At 40.7% G+C, this 23,216-nt stretch overlaps 1 protein-coding gene across 9 annotated transcripts in view; it reads right to left on the bottom strand.

Moving 5' to 3' along the window:
• Positions 1 to 23,216, bottom strand: part of SRGAP2 (SLIT-ROBO Rho GTPase activating protein 2) — a 270,174-nt gene that overhangs the window by 68,561 nt on the left and 178,397 nt on the right. For all 9 annotated transcript variants that reach the window (XM_012459306.3, XM_064360301.1, XM_064360303.1 and 6 more), the window contains 3 exons: positions 10,116 to 10,178; positions 1,570 to 1,785; positions 797 to 925 (listed from right to left, as the gene is read on the bottom strand). In XM_012459306.3, coding sequence (XP_012314729.2) covers positions 797 to 925; positions 1,570 to 1,785; positions 10,116 to 10,178 — 408 coding nt within the window. The remainder of the gene's footprint in view (positions 1 to 796; positions 926 to 1,569; positions 1,786 to 10,115; positions 10,179 to 23,216) is intronic.

Here is a 23,216-nt window from a genome sequence, read left to right as displayed (position 1 = left end):
TGCTATACGAATGTAAGGTATGGCATTGTAACTCTTTAGTGAAGTTCTTGCTGCTCACTTCTGTGCAAGAAAAGCAAGCTGATGTAATATAGTATTTCCTAGGCCGGGCACAATGGCTCATACCAGTAATCCCAGCACTTTAGGAAGCTGAGGCAGGTGGATCACCTGAGGTCAGATCAGCTGAGGTCAAGAGTTCAAGACCAGCCTTGCCAACATGGTGAAACCCTGTCTCTACTAAAAATACAAAAATTAGCTGGGCATGGTGGGGCACGTGGTTAGTCCTAGTTACTAGGGAGGCTGAGGCAGGAGAATCACTTGAACCTGGGAGGCAGAGGTTGCAGTGAGCCGAGATGGCACCACTGCACTCCAGTCTGGGGGCAGAGCAAGACTCTATCTCAAAAAAAAAAAGGAAAAAAAAAAAGAAAGTATTTCCTGGCAGACAATCATAGCGGTTATAAACCTGGGTTGAGTAATCAGACCTAGGTGCAAAGGTACAAATTTTGCCTCTGTCATTTGTTAAACGATTCAGAGTAAGACATCTAAACTCTCTGACTGTTAATCTGTAAAAATACTGATAATAATGCCTTCCTCCCAGAATTGCAGTGAGGATTGAATAGTGTGAAGTGTTTCACCTGGTGCTTGGTACATGGCAAGCCCGCTGATGGATCATGGCTGCTATCTTTACAATTGTTCTTAAAATGTCCTAGATTCCTGAACAACAGTATCGGAGAACGTCTGACCAGGATTCTGAAACCAGAAAAGAGGTGCCCTCAGGCCCTTGGCTTTAAGCACTTACATCAATAAGGTCAGATAGGTCGTGGATGTAGTACTTGAAGACAGATGCATTGGTCGCCTCCAAAGCCAGTAAGTACTCATTCCGGGCTTTAATGGCCTTCAGCTTATTCTCCGTGTACTTGGCTTGGCGCTAAAAAAGGAACAGAGGTTCACTTTTACTTTTTTTTTTTTTTTTTAAGGGGAGACTGTTCTCTAAAATATAAAAGTACATGTATTCAAGAACTACAATTGTGCTGCTACTCCCTATGCGCATCTGCCTTAAATTGGGTTCTAATTCTGTTTAATGAGATTCAAGGGTATAATGTAGATCAATTCAGGAAAGGTTAATGAGGCTCCCTACTTAAAATGCATGCCCCACTTTGATTCTGTCTTCAAATATCATTCTTCATTCTTGCAATGCCACTCTGAAGAAGGTACCACTACTCTTGCCCCCAAACACCTGACACCTGAAACCAAACCCTGGGTCTCCAGTCACCTCCAACCCCTCCAAAGCAATAGGATATTGGGCTCTATCTGGAAAATGTATTGGGAAAGGTGACTACTGTTTCTTGGGTTTTTGCTAGAGGTTAAAAGCATGGAGCTCACGTGCCCAGTTCTTCCAATACCTAGTATTCCTACCAAGGCACAGAGCAAGGAGTCATTTTTAGTCATTAGGCACTAAAAGAACCCAGAGCTTCCTAGTCTGCTCTTCCTGGTGCCTACTGGGAAATTCCTGTCAGTCATGCCTTACAGAATGTCACTTCCCAGCATCTACAGCCGTGGGAGCATACGCACCTTCTCCTTCATCTTTTCAATCTTCTTCACTGAGCTCCTCCGGACATGTTTCTCCTCAATGCGAACGTTGGCCGTGGAGTCAGGGGAGCGTGGGGTCTGCCGGTCCTCCTGCTTTACCGATTTACCAATTTGCTTCTCCTCCTGCTTCTCCGCCTCCTTTAGTTTGCTCTGAGCACTGATGCTGTCGGCATTGTACATGTGATATGTCTTCATGACCTGCAAGACATCGCCCACCCCCACCCCCAGAGGTCAAGCCAATGGGGTCACTTCTCTGCTTTACAAACTAACAGACTCAGCTGGACCTCTCCCCCATGAAGCAATATCCTCACAACCCTAAGGGAAAAATCCAGAAGTGTTTGGTTCAGCAAATACAGGTGAAAGACCTCTCCAAAGCACAGGAAAGCAATATGTGAACTGAACCAACATTTCCTCTTATTGAAATAACTTTATGTTTATCTATCATGTATTTATTTACTTCTATTCATTATCATTTGTAATAATGTCTCTTTAATATAGGCCAGGTGATTTCTAACACTTAGTCACCTCATAATACCAAGTAGATAAGAAACAACACCACTCTCAGACCCCAAGGGCAAAGTTCCCAGGCTGGTAGGAACCCTGAAGGAAACAGTGCAGCCTATGGAGTAGCCTATGCTTTCTATAGCTTTCAGATGTAAAACAGGGCAGAGGAAAAGGTTCTAAAAGCTCTTTCTACTGGCCTGGTATTCTGGGGATCTGTCGGTTCTGCTTTATCCAGATCAAACACCCTCTCTCACAGCAACTAGAGTAGCAGCAGCAATCACAATGCCAGTTAGCATTTACTGAGCACTTAGTATATTCCTGGCTTTATGCCAAGTACTATACACACATTTTCTCATTTCATCCTTATGGCAATTCCACAATCTAGACAACAGCCCTATGAAGACTGTAAGCCTTCATAACAATTCAGGTAAGAGTCTATGAAGGAATAAAATCCATATCAAGTATAACCAGAATTGCCACAGGAGGGAAGTAGTATAAAAGGTGAAGGATATAATTTTCAAATTTTCCATCAAAGCAACTGTCTAGGAGTCCAATCCTTTCTCCTAACAGGGAAGCCAGGAAGTCCAGAACTCAAGCTTGTTTCCAGTCCTAAACATACTACTTCCAGCCACCTAGTGCATGCTCTACTCTGTGGGAGCTTTCTGTTTCCACATACGGAGTTAAAGAGTGCTGAAAGTGTGATGCCATAAGATTTCTTTGAGAGACAGAATTAGAGAGTAGAAGTTGGGTGGATGTGTGCGTGTGTGTACACGTGTGTGTGTGTTTGGGGGGGTGCTTAACAACTGAGGAGTGCAAAGGTACGATATTATTATTAATCTCTACCACTTAATAAATGCTGTGTGCCAGGGGCTTTATGTACATTACCTCATTTAATCCTTACAACAACTCTGTGAAAGACAATGCTATTATTTCTATGTCTAAAGATAAGGAAATAAGGCTCAAAGAGAGTAACTATTATACCCAAGGTCATACAATGAGGAAATGGCAGAATCAGGATTCAAACCCAAGTCTGTCAGACTCCAAAGACTACATTCTTAGCCACCAAGCAACACCAACTCTCCTTTGGATAGGAATGGAGCTGAATTGGTTGGGAGGAAAGGTTAAGTATGATCAAGATGTTCGTGAAAAGAGAAACTGGTTCCATTTATGAACTTGAGTTTAGAGCAGTGTCTCAACTGGGGACTATGTTGGCCCCCAGGGGAAATTTGGCAGTGTCTGGAAACATTTTTGATTGTCACAACTTGGGGACTGCTACTGGCATCTACTGGGTAGAGGTCAGGGATGCTGCTGAACATCCTACGCACAAGACAGCCCCCCACAACAAATAATTATCTGGCCCAAATGTCAATCAATGATGCTGACGTTGAGAAAACCTAACTTAGAAAGACTTCGTGGGTATACTAATCTAGCCCCTGTGATCAGCTGGAGGCAGACGAAGGAATAAAGAACATTGGAACACTGACAAAATCAAAGTACATTCGAGTCTAAATTATGTCTCATTTTGGATGCAGAATGTTTTAAATTAGCTTCACCTTATTCTGAACCTAACAATACTTCCCATAAATTTTACCAGGATGATACCCATCATACTTTCTATGCAGAAGAAGCAATATTTAACAACCAATGGCATTTAAAAGCCTAAGTAATTCAAACAGACCCCCAGCTTTCCAGGTGGACTACAAAGTGGAAAAGAGGCATCTGTTATCCAGGGTGATGTATAGGAGGCTCCTTTTTTTCTCTTCTTTTACCTGAATCTGACCATGGGATTTAAAAGCTTAGTGAACAGTTACAAAAGTGAATGGTTTTTCTTTTTTTAAAGTGATTTCCTATTTAATGAAGTTGCATGATTAAGAGGAAACACTATGAATAAACATGAGATAAAAAAGAGGTCAAAGAATAGTGCCACCAAGTCAACAAATGAAGTAACAAAAATCAACAACGTACATTGTTCCTTTTCCCTAAAAAACTTAAAGAACTGTCATGTTAAAAGAGAGTAAAACACTACTTTGTCTAAGAAGCTATACATTCTTCAGGGTAAGCTTCACTTCTTTTGTGTTCTCTTCTCACAGTGGAGAAATATGTCACATACACAATGGTGGTTTTACCAAGTGGCTGCCCAAATGACTGAGTGACACTGAATCTCTCTTCTGGATAAATATGGAAGAAGCATTATTAGTGCCTTCCAGCTCAAGAGAAAACTGAGGTACCCAGAAGCCGAAGCTTAAATAAGTGATGCCAAAACAATTGGGAAAATAGGAAATTCAAGATAGGACTTAGAGAAATATGTATGTATATATAGATATACATATATAAAATATTTATAAATATATATTTATAGTCAAGATAGGACTTAGAGAAAGTTAAGATAGGACTTATATATATCTATATACATATATAAATGTATGTGTTTCTACATATCTATGTCTTAGACAAAGTTGTACATATATATATGTATAGATAAGTATACATATAGATATACATATACATTCATCTATCTATATATAGATAGTGAGGCAAATACAAACTATGGGGAAAAATAAAGAAATCTAAATTCTCAATTCTATGGAGAACATTCTACTTTACTTCGAAAAACTAAATATTGAATTCATGTATTTAGCTCTTCTCCCTCTGATGGCCACACTAAAATAATAGAAAAAAAAAGGTTTTAAAATTATCTTTTAGGTATAAACTGAGCAAAACAAAAAGAATGAAAGCAGAAGCTGAAAAGCAGATAGGCAGGTAGTAACTGATCTACTTGAATCCTAAACCAAAACTAGAGTGAGCCAAGAAGCAACCAGATTTATAGCACAGAAGCCCAAAAAGACGTAAGTGGCAGTGGGATGAAGGTAAAGCTAAACACCGAAGAAGCTATTAAAAGTCTGAGAACAGTGAGACCCCACATCCCCTCTCCCACTGTAGTGAAAGACTAGATGAGAGGTTTATTTTATTAGAGAAGGTCCATGGACTAGGGGATACAAGGTTTCGCGGAGGATAGAGGTATACTGAACTTCAACAGGAGGATTAGCTGAAAAGTCTATGTTAAATGTTGAGATGGTCCAGGCCTCTTCACAACTCAGCCCCCAGACATGAGTGGGAGATCAAAAGTGTGTTCTCTTGGCAATATGACCATCCAAGATAAGAGACCTAGAAATACTGATGTTGGAGCTCCCACAAGGACACAGCCCACTTAGAACACCCTATTGTGAAGGCCACAGCTGACACAGAATCTTTTAGTGCCTCACTTTAAAGTGTGAACAGGCAGCAAAGGATGATCAGGCATTTAAAGGAAATGTCTAATATGAAAGACCAAGACTCAAGACTAAAACTAGCAATTTAGAAGAAATATTATACAGCAAGAAGTTTGAAAACGATATATCAATAATAGCCCTGGACAGATAAATGAGAAACAAAATGATACTGCCTCATTAAACAAGAGTTGGATGGAACCAAAAAGGGAACATGTAGAGAACAAGAAAAGATTTCCTGGCAATTAAGATTCAATTCAAGTATCTCTTTAAAGATCCTGACTTCATCCCTGTCCTCTGTGCAGACATGTAAATGAGTTCTTGTCACTTCATTTTTCACTTGATGCTTTACTTTTCTGTCTCTCCCTATTAAAACTAAATGCCTTGAGTTTAGGAACATCTCTTATTTGTTCTTGTCTCCCTAGTGCCTAGTGCCAGGGTCAAATAAGCAAGTAGAGTTGAGGGACTATTAAGTGCCATCGTTTCAAGGGAACAGGTGCTAAATACCAGTCTGAAGTAGCTCTGCCAGCAAACAGCTGCTGCTCCAAGCCAAGGGGATATATATTCAGGGGGAGTACAGAAGCATAAGGCAGATAACATCAGCTCAAGTGTCCCAATGCTGCTTCTTTCTCAATTCTAGAGCTTCCTTGACTCTTCACACTCAGCCAATCCACATTGGCTTCAGTGCCTCCATGTACGCTCCTTCCTGTGGGGGTCTGCTGGGTTTTTCCAGACACGACCTCTGGGTACAACTGAGGCAGAGAATCTCAGAGTTCTTTGGGAAGCAGTGTGTCCTGACTTCAAAGGCATTACCGGTGCATGAGTCAGAAAATGAAAACCACTTATGCCATGGCTTACATACAAGCCAGCTCATTACTGGGGGAGAAACACGTGGAGAAGAATGCTTGCTAGGATTGCTTTCTGAATAGCAGCTGTGGGAAGCCGTCCCTGGCATAGAATGCCAAGTCAGGGAAATCAAAGGCCCTTCAGGCAGAAAAGAGGAAGGTGCAGAGGGGCAGCTGGCCACTTAGAGTGGCATTCTGGGCCTCCTGCCCAAAGGCATCTTTATTTGGGAACACCTGGGCCGTGCTCCTTGGATCATCAAGGTTCAAAAGTACTAAAATTACCAACCCTTGGATAACTAGTCCCCTAAAAAGAAGTATTCATGGGCATTAGGGGCAGATGTGAAGTAACAAGGACACTGAAAAGACTGGGTGGGTTTCTTATATCCTTGGTTTCCTTTTTCCAGTGCCCCCAAAGAACTTCTATTGCCTACAATGTCATTGAAATGAGAGGCCCTTCCCTGCCTTCCTGACAAGCAAATAATGGGAAAGCTACTATAAGAAACTCTCCCAGGTCAGGCACGGTGGCTTACACCTATAATCCCAGCACTTTGGGAGGCTGAGGTGGGTGGATCATCTGAGGTCAGGAGTTCAAGACCAGCCTGGCCAACATGGTGAAACCCTGTCTCTACTTAAAAAAAACATACAAAAATTAGCGAGGCATGGTGGTGCACACCTATAATCCCAGCTACTCAGGAGGCTGAGGCAGAAGACTCACTTGAAACTGGGAGGTGGAGGTTGCAGTGAGCCAAGATCACACCACTGCACTCCAGGCTGGGCAACAAGAGTGAAACTTCATCTCAAAAAAAAAAAAAAAGAAAAGAAAAGAAAGAAACTCTCCCTTGTTCTCTTGACTCCTCAAGGTGTGCATGCAGCAAGTAGCTTCTCAAAATTAGCATATAAGAGTCCCAGGAAAACCTGATAAAACCACTAACCCATGCAAGGTGACCAACTACCCTTTTGAACCAAGAACTTTTCCAGTTTCAGCACTGAAAGTTTCGTGTTCCAGGAAACTCTTCAGTAATAGCAAACAGGGACAGTAGTCACCCTAATCCCATGGTGCCTTATTCAGACCAGTCCTAAACTTATCTTAAAGTCCAGAAGAAATAATTCTATTCTCTGAATTTTCTCTTTTCTTTCTCTCTTTTTTCTCTCTCTCTCTCTTTCTTTCTTCCCTTTCTTCATTTCCTTCTCGCTCTCTTTCTTTTTCTTTGACAGAGTCTCACACTGTTGCCCAGGCTAGAATGCAGGGGCATGATCTCAGCTCACTGCAACCTCCCCCTCCACATACAAATAATTCTGCTGCCTCAGCTTTCCAAGTAACTGGGATTACAGGCGCCACTACTACGCCCAGCTAATTTTTCTATTTTTAGTAGAGATGGGGTTTCGCCATGTTGGCCAAGCTGGTCTCGAACTCCTGACCTCAGGTGATCCACCTGCCCAGCCTCTCAAAGTGCTGGAATTACAGGCATGAGCCACTATGCCCAGCTATTCTCTGAACTTTCTAATGGACCACAGAATCTGGAAACCTACTTGATCCTTAGCTATAGTCTAATATTTCAGGAAGTATAGTTCCCCCAACTACTCCACCCACCAGGATATAGAAACACCAGTGCATGGCGTGTATGTAGACACCAAGGTCATAGAGGTCTGGGGTATCCCTCAAGTTCATACAGCAAGTAGTTAAGGCAGGGGTAGAATCTAGGTTGTCTAATTTAGGAGACTGTAGTCACTAGACCAGCATTTCTCAATCTTGGTATATTGACACTGTGGGTCAGATAATTCTTTGTTGTGGGGGGCTGTCTTGTGAACTGAGGATTTTAGCAGCATCCCTGGCCACTAGATCATTAGATGCCAGTATCACCTTCTACTCCTCCAGTTGTGACAATAAAAAATGTCTTCAGACATTGCCGAAACGTCCCTTGGGATAAAATTCCCTCTGCTTAAAACTCCATCTGGACCAGAATGTTCAGACCTCTCTGAAACTTCCTAGTGTACTCTAAGCTTTTTTTTCCTCTTTCCATTGCCTGCTAGAAGAAAACAACACATTTTAATTTTGGCCTTTAATAGATTATGAGGGTGTATTCCAATTTACTTCTTGGCAGGGGATACCACACTCAGGCAATTCTCAGTTTGAACATCAATGGGAAGATGTTATGCTGTTGACTGTGGCCTCACAATGGCCAGTAAAGCAGTTGGCCAATATTGGACTGTCTTAAGTCTGCAGTTAGAGGTAGCAGGTCGGCCCTCTGCAGACCAGAGAAATAAGTTCCAGAGTTTTCTTCCTTACTACAACACAGCTTATGCCCTTTCACTTATTTTGTTTTAAAGCACAGCATATGAAGAGTCATAGGACTCTGGGTAAAAGCTAACAGATCCTTAGACACTAGTCTTCTTCTGCTGCCTTGAGTCCCACTGCAGAAGTGGCAAGATTTGTTGGTTATCCAATCTATTCCTCCCTAGAAACATTTGCAAATAGTAGAGGGTCAAGATACTTACAGGAAAATAAAAGAATTTATATAATTATTACATGTGACATTTTCTATCTTAGGGAATTCTCTGCCAGGAGAAAGGAGCAATAGCTCTTCTTGGTGCTCAGACAATGCTCCAAAAGAGCAGAAGTAAAGCATTAAAAAGACAAAGTTCAGGAAACCCATCCAGTCTGAAAATGGTTAACATCGATGTGTTTCTATTTTTAAAAACTCTTAACTTCATTTGAGAGAAATGAAAACTTGGGAGCTGAACCAAAGATACCATCTATCTATACTTGGCTTCAGAGCAGAAGAGTCACAGAGTAGAAATTCAAAACAAACTGAACATCACTGGAGACAAGTCAAATGACTACTCTACCCTATTTACTTGCTTAATAGTTGCCATGACAATATGGCCACACCTAGGCTTCTGGATCAGCAACATGGAATTCTCTGATCCCAAATGCCTGTCACACATGTCACCACTGCCTGTACTTTCTGTGAATTAAAAAAAAGGAAAGAAAAGGAAAGGAAAGGGAGAAAGAAAAAAATGCAGCACATAAGCAAGTAAACACCAGAAATCAATTATCACCTCCAAACAGGATGGAGAAACCCTAGAAAATGACACAGAAAGCTGGCACATCCAAGCTGGAGAAGGGGCCTTTGAAAGGCATTAGCTGTACAACTTAAGTATTCCTTGTATAACAACAGGAATTTTCTTGGTGTGTATGTGTGTGAGCGTGTGTTTGTTTTCATTATAATTAGAAAAACATGGCTGGGGAACCACCACCACCACCTCTCTGTGCACGAATTAACATGCACCAGTCACAGGCATCATGTGCCTGAAGCACCAGTCATCTCAGAACAGATTGTGTTCTATTCTCTAAGCCCGCAGCCTGCCTCGTCACTGAGGTTTGGCTGTGTCAAACTCCAAGAAGCCAATGCAAAGCTCTCTCTGCCTGAACTGGTCCCTCTTATTAGGGGCATTTAAATAGGACTCTGTGCTGCCCTCTAGAGCATTTGTTCTAGTCTCAAAGCAGAAGATCAATCCAAGATCTGATGTAAAACCTACAACAATAAAGTCTTTCTGACAGGCACATATTAACATATTGCAATGCAGGCTATGTTCTTTGCTGTTAGATTCAGGGTCCCTTGTTTGCTGCTAATGGGGTCCGTTGTGCCAGTGACCTAGACTTTGGCTGGTCACAAAGTCAGGGTGAGTTTGCACAGCTGAGGAAAAATCTTATTTTGAGGAAGTATTTTTTGACTCATTCAGTTTTGAAAAGATGAGTGTGAAAAAAAAAGATGGGTGGGGTCACCCCCAGTGGGGACCATGCACTTGTCCTCAACCTCAGTTCAGTTCTGCGCTGACGTACTATGGCTGCAAACTGCCAAATGCTGCTTCCTTCTGCTTATTAAAGAGCCAAGCAACCCAACTGATTTACCGAGTAGAGCTCGTTCAGGACCTTCATCAAATCATCTTGGAGCTGCTGGCCGACTTCTTTACTCTGCAAGGAAAGGGAAATGAAGGTTAATTGGGAAACAGAAGAGAGAGGAGGGAGCAATGAAGGCAAAAGCCACACTGGCTCTACAAATAACCCAGACTCAATTAAGGCCCATTATTTAACCCAGCAAATCAGATAACCATTCCAATCAGACCCAATTATGGTCAGATTACTCAAAGAGTTTTAATAAAATGAAATGTGCCCTTTCTATAGCCTAGCAAAGGCAATTGTGTGGAGGGAAAAAGGGTGGTAGCCTTTGATTTTTCTATTGGTCCCCAAAGAGGAGGCCTGAAAGCCACATCCTACCTAGCAACTTTTGTTAGGTGGAACACGGTTTCTCAGATACTTGCAGTCAAGCATTCCAGAAGATTTCAAAGGAAAGTAAGATGTGTAATATAGGAAAAAGTATGTAAACATTCAGGGACTTCTAAGTCCCTACCTAAATAGAAAGCTCCAAGCAGGATGGAACTATATTTCTTACTTGCTTTATTTCTACCCAAAACTCCCAAGACAGTGGTATCTCAATATTGACTGCCTGAGAGATTAGCTGTTATTAGATGCTGATCATATATGTTAAGGGGTCTCCAATTAGTTAATCCTGAGCAGTGGTGGCTCCTGAGTCCATTGCTGCTGCCATCCAGGGCTGACATCTAACCATACAGAGAGAGCAGTAGAAATAAAGAATGAGGGCTGTGTGCAGTGGCTCATGCCGGTAATCCCAGCACTTTGGGAGGCTGAGGTGGGTGGATCACCTGAGATGAGGAGTTTGAGAGCAGTCTGGCCAAACTAGTGAAACCCCATCTCTATTAAAAAGACAAAACTTAGCCAAGCGTGGTGGCACATGCCTGTAATCCAAGCTACTTGGGAGGCTGAGGCAGGAGAACTGCTTGAACCTAGGAGGTGGAGGTTGCAGTGAGCCGAGATCGCAACACTGCACTCCAGCCTGGGTGACAAGAGTGAGACTTGGAAAAAAGAAAGAAGAGAAAAGAAGAGAGAAGAGAAGAGAAGAAGAGAGGGGAGGGGAGGGGAGGGGAGGGGAGGGGAGAGGAGAGGAGAGGAGAGGAGAGGAGAGGAGAGGGGAGGGGAGGGGAGGGGAGGGGAGGGGAGGGGAGAGGAGAGGAGAAGAGAGGAGAGGAGAGGAGAGGAGGAGAGGAAGCAGGAAGGAAATAGTCACGCCTTCTATACTAAGTGTTATATGCCAAATTTAAGACAGCAGGTGATAAAACTGATTGGGAGCATGGGTCATTGAGAGGAAAACCCCTTGTTTTATCTTTTACCAGCTCCTTCTAGATTTTTCCTACTAGAAATTCAGATATCAACAATGCCATCCTAACAGAAGTTATAATACTGTCTCCCATCCCTCCCACCACAGCTTACCTCCCAGACAAAAAGAGAAAGACGTCTTTCATGTCAGAAACACAATCATTTAAGATCTTGCTTTTTTTCAAGATACATACATCTCTACTTAAAACATACTTTTTTTTCTGATTATAAAAGTAATGTATGTTTATTATAAGGAAACTAGAAAACCTCAAAAAAAAAAAAAGTAACTCTTAAATTCCTACCACTAAGAAATCACCACTCTAAGTGTTGTTACGTATTTTTCTAATTGTCTGTATTTTTACAAAATTGGGATTGCAATATAATCCTGTTTTGTAACTTATTCACTTAAACATATGTTGTAAACATTTCCACATGTATTATTCTTCAGTAGTATTATAATACATTATGTTGATGCAGCTCCCATTCTTGGACATCTACTTTGCTTCTAAATTTTTGTGATAAAAAAATGCCATATCACACTATTTTGCACATGATCTAATGCACACACTTTTCATTATTTTCTCCTAGAAATAACATTGCTGGGTCAAAGACTACTCATTTATACCACTAAATTGCCTTTGACAAAAACGGTACCAATTTAAAATGCCACCAATAGCATATATGTTCATTTCACATTTTTTTTGTCTTGACAGTTTGATGTGGTATCCTATTGTACTTTGCAGTCCTTTGATTCTAGTGAGCCTGAGCATTTTAAAAACTGTTTACCAGTCATTTTCATTTTTCTTTTATGATCTGTCACTTTTCTATTAAAGTGTTCTCTGCCCATTTTTCTATTAAGGTATTCATTATGGAATATAACCTATGTGTGACCCCTGTCATGAGTAGGCATGAATTCTTATATTCGATAGTGGGAAGATTCTCTTTCTATTCCTGTCTCCTGCATTACCAAAGAGACAACTCTGGACAACCTGGTTAACCTCTCTGGCCCTCTATTTTCCCTTCTATAAAATGAAAAGCTTCAGCTAAAAAACATTTCTAAGGTCTTTTCCCACCTCTGCCATTCTATGATCTACATGATCTTCTGCCTGGCTTCTAGAGTTCATATTAGCTTCAAACATCACTCTCGTTAATGTGCAGCTGGTTGGCTTAGAAGATGAGTAAGTTCTCCTTGGGGACCCAGATACTCTACAAAATGAACCAGTTCAGGGGCATCTTGCCAGTCTTAAATTTGTCATTTCCAAGGTCTCTCATTCAATGACCTCAACTGCTGGAAGAAACCACAAGAGGGAATGCCTTTCATCTCCGATCTCACATACTAGCCTCTCCTTCCCATTGAGAGGAAAGCTGAGCTCAACTGAAGCAACAGAGGCCCAAGGAGATGAAGTGAGGCAACGTGACTCACCTCCAGCCCCAGAGTCAGCAATAGGGTCAGGAAGTGACCATGAGTATCACTTCCTACTGCCCTGCCCTCCTGCCTCTGGGCCAGCTCCTCCTGCCAGCTTCCTATCCTTTCTTAACTCCTCCTTATGTTTGAAGAGCAGAGGTTAAAGGAGACCGCTTCTATTCTCTACCCTGTTGCTTACTCATGACTCAAACAACTTAACCCCAGAGTGGGGATGGGGGAAGAAGAAGAGGGAAAAGTGTAACCAAAAAAAATGGCAATTAAGCCCAGGCAGATGTTTCCTTTCATGTACTGATTAGCTGGGAGGACCACTCAACTATTATCCCTGTTTATTTGAACAGCCTGCTGAAGTGATCTGACTTACCACTCCCTCTGGCTGAGGGTTGGGCTGGGAATACATGTGTAGTGAGTCCACTTAAAATGTACAATGCAGCCTCTAGCAATCAGGAGAAATTCTGACACAAGGCCAGAGGCAGGAAATTACCAGTGTCTCTCTTTTCACAGATGATAAAAGGCCATTCCTTCTCTGTTTCAGAAACCTTAACTGTGTGCCTTTGGGGGAAAGCGTGGCCCCAAGAAGGGCTTCCGTGCTGGCCACTGCAGCGGGGTTGACAAAGCTAGTAAGCCACAAGAGGGCCCCCACCCAAAGACAAGGGGTACATTTATTCCTGGGAAAAACAAAACCTGATGAGGCAGAGTACGTGACAATGAAGACTGTAGAGCTTTTTTCATTCTCTATAAAAAGGCAAGGGGTTTCTAGACAGGGAAGAAAAAGAGAATTTACAGAGCAGTCTTTGTGTGCTAACATACAGCCTGCATCTCTTTCCTTTAAAATTTCTTGGAAGAAAATGAGTCATCTAAACATTGCAGGAAACCAAATAGAAGTTGGGGGAAAAAATTACTTTGGGCAAAGTTTTTCTTTTAAATGTTTGCATAGTAATCTTTGCCCGGAAAAAAAAAAAGAAAGATGCCTAAATTTAGAATAGAGATGTGGCACAGTTAACAATGCTGGTTCTATGGGATGGGAAGTGTGATGGTGTGCTCAGGCTGAGCTCTCTTATTTTGAAACTTACCACAGTGTGTTTCACGGGGCCTCCACTCTGATTGCTGCCAAGGAGGGGCTGATCGGAAGACAATGAGATTGCCACAGCTCCTACCAGTTGTATGCTTACAAATTGGGTAGGAAAGCTTGCTTTTCCAACAGATAACAGCATTGGAAACAGGACTGAAATGCACAGTGTCATCTCATCTCCCCAAGACAAGACTGCAATGTTCCAAAGCCTTCTTGCTCACAGAAGGGATGTAACAGCAGAAATGTACGGAAACATGAGAATCCTAGGCATCTGGGATGCCTGGCCACTGGGTTGGTCACTCCTCCTTGAACCTCATTAAATCAGTACATTTCCAGAGCTTGGATGGGTTTGTCTATTAGCATTTTCCCAAGAACATAAATTATGAAAGAGGTTTGAGACCTGTTCTCTACAGGTAGGTTACTTGTTACTGATTCTCTAATTATTCAGATCAGCACTCATGTGCTTTCCAAGTTGGGGGTGGGACTGTTGTTTATTGATTATCTACATTTCAAAGCCGTATTTTTTGACAGGCACAAAATTACTCCCTATTTGTATGAAAGAAGAAAAAATAAAAGGAAGGCATGTCTCTGCCATGTGGTGAGAGCTAATTTCAGCCCCATCCCAAGGCTGAGTCTGTCAGCAGGTAGAAACAGTAGTCATTTAGTTCTCTGTCATTTAGCCTGTATCAGCAGTTTTCCAAAAAAGAATCCAGTTTTCAAGGGCACATATCTACCCCACAACCACTAGTATCCCCTCCTCACCCTAAAGATTGTTCAGAGTCCAACTGTTAAAAAAAGTCCAGTTTAAAACTGAATTTACGTGACAGATTTCAGAGGAAAGGAACATGACCCTGTATTAAACTCTGGCAGCAGGAGAGGCACCACCATACATAAGGTGGTGGTTTCAGGGGCACTCACTCACCACTTCAAAGAGGCCAAGTTTCAGGAGCTGGCGCTTTACCTGAAATGCTTTTGGTGGGGAGCAAAGGTCTAAAAGGAATGACTGTTTGGTAGCAGGGCCAGTGCTAGGTGATGGTGGACACTGTGTCTGGTTCTCTCTCTCTCCCTCACCTAACTTGGACCACCAAAATAGGTGGTACAGTGTGAAGCTGTATGCCAAGGCTTTGGGGTTCACAGGGCAATGATCCAGCAGGTCAGAACTCAGAAACGACTTCTAGATTTCCCTTCCACCACACTACCTGCATATATGCAAGCAGGGCTCTTTCTATTCAGCATTCATTCATGTGTTAGGATACCATGTGATGTATCTGAGAAACACTGAGCTCCAGTTAGGACCTTATGCTATGGGAAACCCAAGGATGTATAAAACACAAATATACTGAATTGCAAAACTTTTATAGAAAGGTAGGCTAGGAGATGCCATAATAGGGACACCAGAGGTGCTTTTGCCATCTGAAGATAGGTAGAGTAGGATGGTCAAAAAATACATTTTTTATTGCAATACATCATAATATGTGTCTATAATAAAAGTACTTATGTGCTGTGCATTCTGATATTTCCTATTCTTTTATCTTCCCTCCCTCCCGTCTCGCTTTCTCTTTCTCCTTTCTTTCCTTCCCTTTCCTTCTCTCTCTTTTCCTTCCTTCCTTTTCTTCCTTTTCTTTCTTTCTCTCTCTCTCTCTCTTTCTTTAGAGGCTGGATCATGCAGTGGCATAATCATAGCTCATTGCAACCTTGAACTCTCAGGCTCAAGTGTCAAGTAATCCTCCTCCCTCAGCCTCCCATGTAGCTGGGACTACAGATGCATAGCACCATGCTGGCCGATTTTTTACATTTTTATAGACATGGGGTCTCACTATGTTGCTCAGGCTGGTCTCAAACAATCCTCCTGCCTTGGCCTCCCAAGGAGCTGGTACTACAGGCATGCCACCATGCTTGGCTAATTTTTAAAAATTGTTTTTAGAGATAGAGTCTTGCGATGTTGCCCAGGTTGGTCTCAAACTCCTGGCCTAAAGGTCCCCCCACCTCAGCCTGTTGAGTAGCTGGGATTATATTCTTGAGTGACTGTGCCTGGCATTTTCTATTTTTTTATGTAGGTCATAACTCACTAAATTTATTTTACAACTCATTAATGAGTCTTCATACACAGTTTTAAAGAGACTAGATACATACAAAAGTCTGCAATTGAGGAATTAATAAAGAAAATAGTAGTTTAAGGACTGGAGCCCACTAACTTATTTAGACAGGAGCTAAAATAACTTGCCCTCTTGAGGTGGTTGATCAGATGTTTCAAAGCAGGTTCAATTACTGAATTCTGGCAAGGAAGAAATGGCTGGATTTTACGGACTGAGCAATGAAGAGTCCATCAGCAAATATTTATAGAACATCTATTAAGTGTCAGGCACTTGTGGTCTGAATGAAAAACAGAAAGTTTAAAAATTTACAATCTGCTGAGAAAGATGGACATTAATCTGACATCTGGGCCCATCAGAATGTAATTCTTCCAATCTCAAAGATATTACTAGAAATGGAATATCTTAAGTTAGTTTTTTAGTTTAAGATCAATTTTTTTTTCCTATTCCAGGCAAGAGGTTTTTACACTATAACCTAACTCCACAGCAAGCTAGATACTGAATCCAGTTTACCACACACACACACACACAAAATCTGATTTCAAAAAATCCAGCTATTACACAGTAAATTCTTTTTCTTTGAGTTTGCCTTTCTAAGTTACAAATGGACATTTCAGGTTATAATGGTCCAGCTTCAGTATTAGTGACTCCCAAAGCAGTCACATTCCAATTTTTAAAGAACCACTTGAGCTTGTAAGCACCATAAAAACTAATCTTACCAGAAGCTCCTTCACTCAGAAGTTAATGGATATAATCTATCCTAGTGACAAAAGTTATATTTTAAAAGAAAATGTCAGAAATTTGACACAGGCTAAGACCCAATACCTGTTTCAGGATTTCTCTTCTGGAATATTAATAGTTTTTCAATTTGATTCCTGTTTAATTATCTGAAAGACTTTGTCTAAAAAAACTCAAAGCAACTAAAATATGAAACCATCTAAAGCTAATGGAAGAGAGAGATTTTAACTTTTTAAGCATTTTTCTGAACCCTCTGTGGTACCCTGTCCATTGTTTTGTGCACAGTGGGCATAAAATAATCAGTTCCTCTATCAATGAGATCAAAGTTTAAATACTATGTCTTCACATAATGACAAGAACTAAACAATATAGCTGCATGTCATCATATAAATTATTAAAAGTGGAAACTCCATCAGAGGTTAGCCACAATGAACTCCCTTTGGTTGCGGTTCTCTGAAGAGTCCTAAAAGTTGTTGAAACGACTTTTCCAGGGTCACTATCCTATCAGGCACCACATGCAGTATTAAAGGAGAGCTGAACATGCAGGCTCTGGAGCAGGAATTGAATCCTACTTCTACTCCCCAATTGATGACCTTGAGTAAATTCTATTTAACTACTCTATCCTTCAGCTTTCACATCTGTAAAACAGGATAGTAAGAATAGTGAGATAATCCACGTAAAGTACTTTAAACAGAATCTAGCACCTAGTCTGTTCAATAAATGTTAGCTAATATTAATATTAGAATCCAGCCCCCTCAACACTCACTTAAGTGTTCTTTCCACCGCACTATGCTGCCTCCTTACGTACTCTCAAACATGTTAAAGATGTTACGTGGAATTGCGAAGGTCCTGGAAACTACTTCCCAGGCAGGAGTGTAGCTGAATCCCTCCAGTGAGCTTTGTGGGCCCAAAGGGAAGAAGGTTCTCTGTTTTTCCTTATGCCTGTTGTTGCATAATCTTTTTCCTCCCCAGTTTCAGTAAGAATCAAATGACTCTATAAGAAATAATTCAGCTTTCCTGAGGAAAGAAAGCAAAAATAATAAAATAAAATAATAAATTTAAAAAAACTCCCAAAACAAAACAATGAAAGATGATAAAAAGTGCTTTTGCAGAAAGGAATAAATGATTGGGGGGGGGCAGAATGAAAATAAGGAGGATACAATTACCTTCTATTACTCCACATAGATTAAACAGAAAAGATCCTTCTTGGCTGTACAACTAGGATATGGTATGACTGTGGTCATAAAGAAACATCCAAAGGTAGGAGCTCCCCACTACCTAGGTCACAGAATATCAAACCCACCCATCTAATTCTGGTTCAGTGAAATCCAGGACCTCTCTCCTCTAGGGTACTTCTTTCTGAAAGCCATTTCTTTAAGGCTTTTCCAGAAGCTCTGGAATGTGTCAGCAGTAACACTTGATAACCCACAAGTAAAGCTAATGGCCCTGGGAGAAAATCTATTCCTTGGCATGACATGAACTCCATGGACTCAGCATGTACCCTCTGTGAATGCTCACTAACAACTGACCAAAGTCTCTTGTCAGGAACAGGCATACTCAGGACAAGGGTGGGAGTTCAGAGGTGTTCAGGGTGGGGTCAGAAAGAGGCCAAAGGCCCTCTGCTCTCCCAGTCTGAAACACAATCCTATAACAATCTGAATGTTTCTCCATGGTTGTTCCAATCTCTTTGAACGACCTATGCTAATACTAAGAAAAGAAGCTCAAAACAACATCCTTTAAAATAAAACAGACAATCAAATCTAAGCTTTCATTTCTTAAACTACCACTGTGATCTTTTTCTTGGCATATTTCCATCTCTTACTCTTTTGGATAATGATTTGGGTGGGGGCGTAATGTCTTAGGCCCTGATCTCTCATGCCAAAGCATTTCTTGAGGTCATTCTGGAGATGAGTAATCACCCAATTTTCCAAGCAGGATACTAAAAGCACAGAATAGAAATGGTATCTAGGTGACTGTGGGTATCCTTAAGTAGACTGGGACATAAGGCACAAAAGACACAAAAGCAAACAGGCAACATAAGAGCACAAATCTCTCAGCAGCTGTAAAATGAACTAAGAAGGAAAAGCAATCAATGGCTTGGAACTGGGAGAGAAAGGGGGGAAAAGAGCCAGAATGATAAGGTACTTGAAAATATATGCCCTTCTACAATAAGGAAATCTAAGAGCTGGGGGATGGGAAGAATGCCTGTGTGGCTCCCAGATGGCTGGGCCAGGAGGAGGCTGGAAGAACAGGAGTTAATAGAGCTCATCTGAAAGTTGAAGTGTGAATTCCAAGAGGAGGAGGGCAGCCTGGTAGGAAGTAAAACAGTCAGCAGCACTGGTACAGGAAATGCCTGGGGCACTGGGAAAATCGCTGATTAAATATTTTTAAGAAAGAGGAACCCAGCAGCAAAGTCAATTCATTGAGAGATCTGTCTAGTTTTAGAACTCTTGGGAGTAGCCTTTAGAATCAAGAGAGGAAGAGGCTCCAGAGGGTTATAAAGATAGCATTTTCTTGACAACTCAGGTGCCAGGGTTGGACCTAAGAAGAGCACAAAGCAAACTTTGGGGGACGGGGTAGAGCCCTTTACTGACAGAAATTAGAATGCATTGCCTAGGGATTGGGATGGAGGTTTGAGCCTGGATCAGCTTTCTTCAGCTACAGTGGTGGTTTGCAGCCTCTTGTCTTTGTCCACAGTAAACACATGAGCAGCCATTCCCATTAGTCATGGCCCACATACAGTTGAAAAAAAAAATCAATATTCTTGGGGGAGGGTACCTTCCCTCTTGCCAGTACCCCACTCCCATTGAAAAAATCAGTGAATCATGAGAAAGATAATACAGACTTTGGAACTGGAGCTTTCCCATCTCCAGCTCTAATTTCTCACCTAAGCTCTTCAATTTGTCCTCCCCATTTCGGGCTTAAACCTTATAAATGTTCCATTCACACTTGAAAAGAATATGTATCTACCCACACTCGTCAGGTACCGTATCCACATATATCATTTAGGTCAAGTTTGTCGTTTTTCAACTCTTCTGTATTTTGGCTGACTTTTTTGGTCTAGTTGTTTAATCATTCACTGAGACAGGTATGTTAAATCTCTCAATGGGGCTGATGATTTATCTAGTTCCCATGTTAATTCTGTACCATTTGATTTACATATTTTAAGGCTATGTTATTAAGTACATACTTCCTCCTGGAAACTTGAGTCTTTATTAGGAAATGTCTCTCTTTATAACTAATAATATTTTTTGTATTAAAATCTACCTGGTTTGGCTGAGTGCAGTGGCTCATGCCTGTAATCCCAGCACCTTGCAAGGCTGAGGTGGGTGGATCACTTGAGGCCAGGAGTTTGAGAGCAGCCTGACTGACACATGAAACCCTGTCTCTATTAAAAATATAAAAATTAGCTGGGCCTGGTGGTGCACACCTGTAATCCCAGCTATTCGGGAAGCTGGGTTCAACTGCTTGAACCCAGTAGGCAGAGATTTCAGTGAGCTGAGATTGCACCACTGCCCTTTAGCCTGGGTGACAGAACAAGACTTCTTTCCAAAAAAAAAAACAAAAACCAAAAAGAGAGAAAAGAAAAGATCTACCTGGTCTGATTTTACTGTAGCTATCTTTTCTTATCACTTTGCTTTAAATCTTTCTTTATCCTTATAAAGTGTATCTGTTTTCTTACAATCAACATACACTCCAGTTTTGCTTTTTAAAAATCTGTCCTTAATTTGCATAAGTCATCTTACACCTTACATTAAGGTTTAAACTCACCAACTTGTGAATTGCTGTCTATTTGTCCTGTCTCTTCTATGTTCCTCTTTCCTCTCCTTTCCTACCTTCTTTTTTTCTTCCATTTACAAAACATTCAGAAAATTCACTCTTGTTGGTATACAGTTCTATGTGCTTTGGCAAATGCACAGACTTGTCTAACTATCACAATTAAGACACAGAACAGTTCCAACACCTGCCAAAAAATCTCTTGTATCCTGTACCTTTGTAGTCAAACTCTCCTCTACCCTGAACCACTGGAAGTCATTGATCTGTTCTGTATCTCTATAATTTTGCCCTCACTAGAATTTTTCTTTCCTTCTTTTGAGCTATTTTTTTATTAATTGAATTTGTCCCTGTCTTAGATTGGTAGAGATACTATTCTCTGAGTGGTTACCAAAAATTAACAACATGTATCCTTGAACTGCCAACATCTAATACAAATTACTACTTTTACCATGTTCTGAAAATACCTTTAAACCCATTTCCCTACCCCCACCCAGACACAGATTCTATTGTTGATTTCATTGTTCCCATTTATATTAATTTTATATATATTTAAAACCTCACAGGGTTGGCCTGGTGTGGTGGCTCATGCCTTTAACCCCACCACTTTGGAAGGCCAAGGCAGGAGGATCACTTGAAGTCAGGAGTTCGACCAGCCTGGGCAACAGATAGACCCTCTCCATAAAAAATAAAAAATAAGCCAGGCATGGTGGCACACACCTCTTGTCCCAGCTGTTATACTTGGGAGGTTGAGGTGGGAGGACCGTTTAAGCCCAGGAGTTCAAGGCTGCAGTGGGCTATAATTGTGCCACTGAAGTCCAGGCTGGGCAACAGAGCAAGACTCTGTCTCTCCCACCCACATCCCTAAAAAAAGGAAAACCCCACAGATGATTATTAGTGTTGTTTTTAACCATGATTATTCATTTAGATTTATATTATTATATACAGTTTCTGTTGCTCCTCATTCTTTTTTTTTTTAATTTTTATTTTTTATGCTCCTCATTCTTTACTGCATTTCTAAGATTCTATTTGGGATCATTTTCCTTCTGCCTAAATAATGCCATTTAGTATTTCTTTTAGTGCAAGTCTGCTGGTGATCCATTTTCTCATATTTTTCTTGTCTCAGAACATCTTTAGTCTACCATTTTTGAAGGCTATTTCTTTCTACACTTACATTCCATTGTCACCTGCCTTCTATTGCTTTTGTTCAGAAGTTAGCTGTCAACCATGCTGTTGCTCCATGGAAGATAGTAAGTCTTTTTTACCTCTAGTTGTTTGTATTTTCTTTGTATTTCTCCTATTTGGGACTGTGGCTTGAGGTCTTTTTTAGTTTAGGGCAATTCACAGCCATTATCTCTTCAAATATTGCTTCTATCCCATTATCTTTGCTCTCTTCTTCTGAGACTTCAAATAGAAGCATGTTAGGCCTACTCACCATATCCCACAAGTCTCTTATGCTCTTTTCTGTATTTTCCATCCTTTTATCTCTCTGAGGTTCAGTATGTATTATTTTCTGACCTTTCAGGTCATTAATTATTCATTCAGAACTATCTAATCTGCTACTTGATCTGCACATTAAATTCTTTTAATTACTGTATTTTTTGTACTAAAATTTGTTTATATTTTTAAATTATTGAGATGTAATTCACATACCATACAATTTACCACTTCAAGGTAAACAATTCAGTGGTTGTTAGTATATTTGCAAGGTTGTACAACCACCACCACTATCTAAGTCCCAAACATTTCATCACACCAAAGAAAACTCAAACCTGTTAGTAGTCACTCCCCATCTTCCCTTCCCCCAGCACCTGGAACCCACTAATCTACTTTCTGTCTCTATAGATTTGCATACTCCGGACATTTACTATAAATGGAATCATATAATATGTGGCCTTTTATGTTTCACTTCTTTTACTTATAATGATTTTAGGGTTCATCCACATTGTACCATGTATCAGCACTTCCTTCTTTTTTATGACTAAGTACTACTCCATTGTATGGATACAGCACATTTGGTTTCAATTGTATAGGCATGCCATACTTTGTTTAGGTTTGTTCCATAAATCACTTCATTAACATTTGGGTTGCTTCTACTTTTTGGTTATTTTGAATAATGCTGTTATGAACATTTGTGTACAAGTTCTTGTGTGAGCATATGTTTTCAATTTTCTTGGGTATGCACCTAGGTGTGGAATTGCTGGGTCACGGGGTAATTCTATGCTTAAATTTTTTAGGACTTTTCAGTTTTCCACAGCATCTGCACCATTTCACAATCTCACCAGCAATGTATGAAGGTTCTGATTTCTCCACATTCTCTCCAAAATTCTTCTTTCCTTTCTTTCTTCCTTTTAAAAATTATAGCCATCCTAGTGGTAGTGAAGTGGTATTTCATTGTGGTTTTGATTTGTAGTACCCTAATAAATAACAGTGTCAAGAATGTGCTTGTTGGCCATTTGTATATCTTCTGTGGAGAAATGCCTATTCAAGTCTTTTGCCGATTTTTAAACTGGACTGGTCACCTTTTTGTTGCTGAGTTATAAGAATTCTTTATATGTTCTGAAATTAGACCCTTATGAGATATATGTTTTGAAAATACCTTCTCCCATTCTATAGCTGTATTTTCATTTTCTTGACAGTGTCCTTTGAAGCATGGAAGTTTTTATTTTGATGAAGTT

Source organism: Aotus nancymaae, unplaced genomic scaffold (assembly GCF_030222135.1).
Source record: "Aotus nancymaae isolate 86718 unplaced genomic scaffold, 86718_ANA_hifiasm-v0.15.2.pri h1tg000039l, whole genome shotgun sequence".
Taxonomy (NCBI): domain Eukaryota; kingdom Metazoa; phylum Chordata; class Mammalia; order Primates; family Aotidae; genus Aotus; species Aotus nancymaae.
This window is presented reverse-complemented; position numbering and strand designations above follow the sequence as displayed.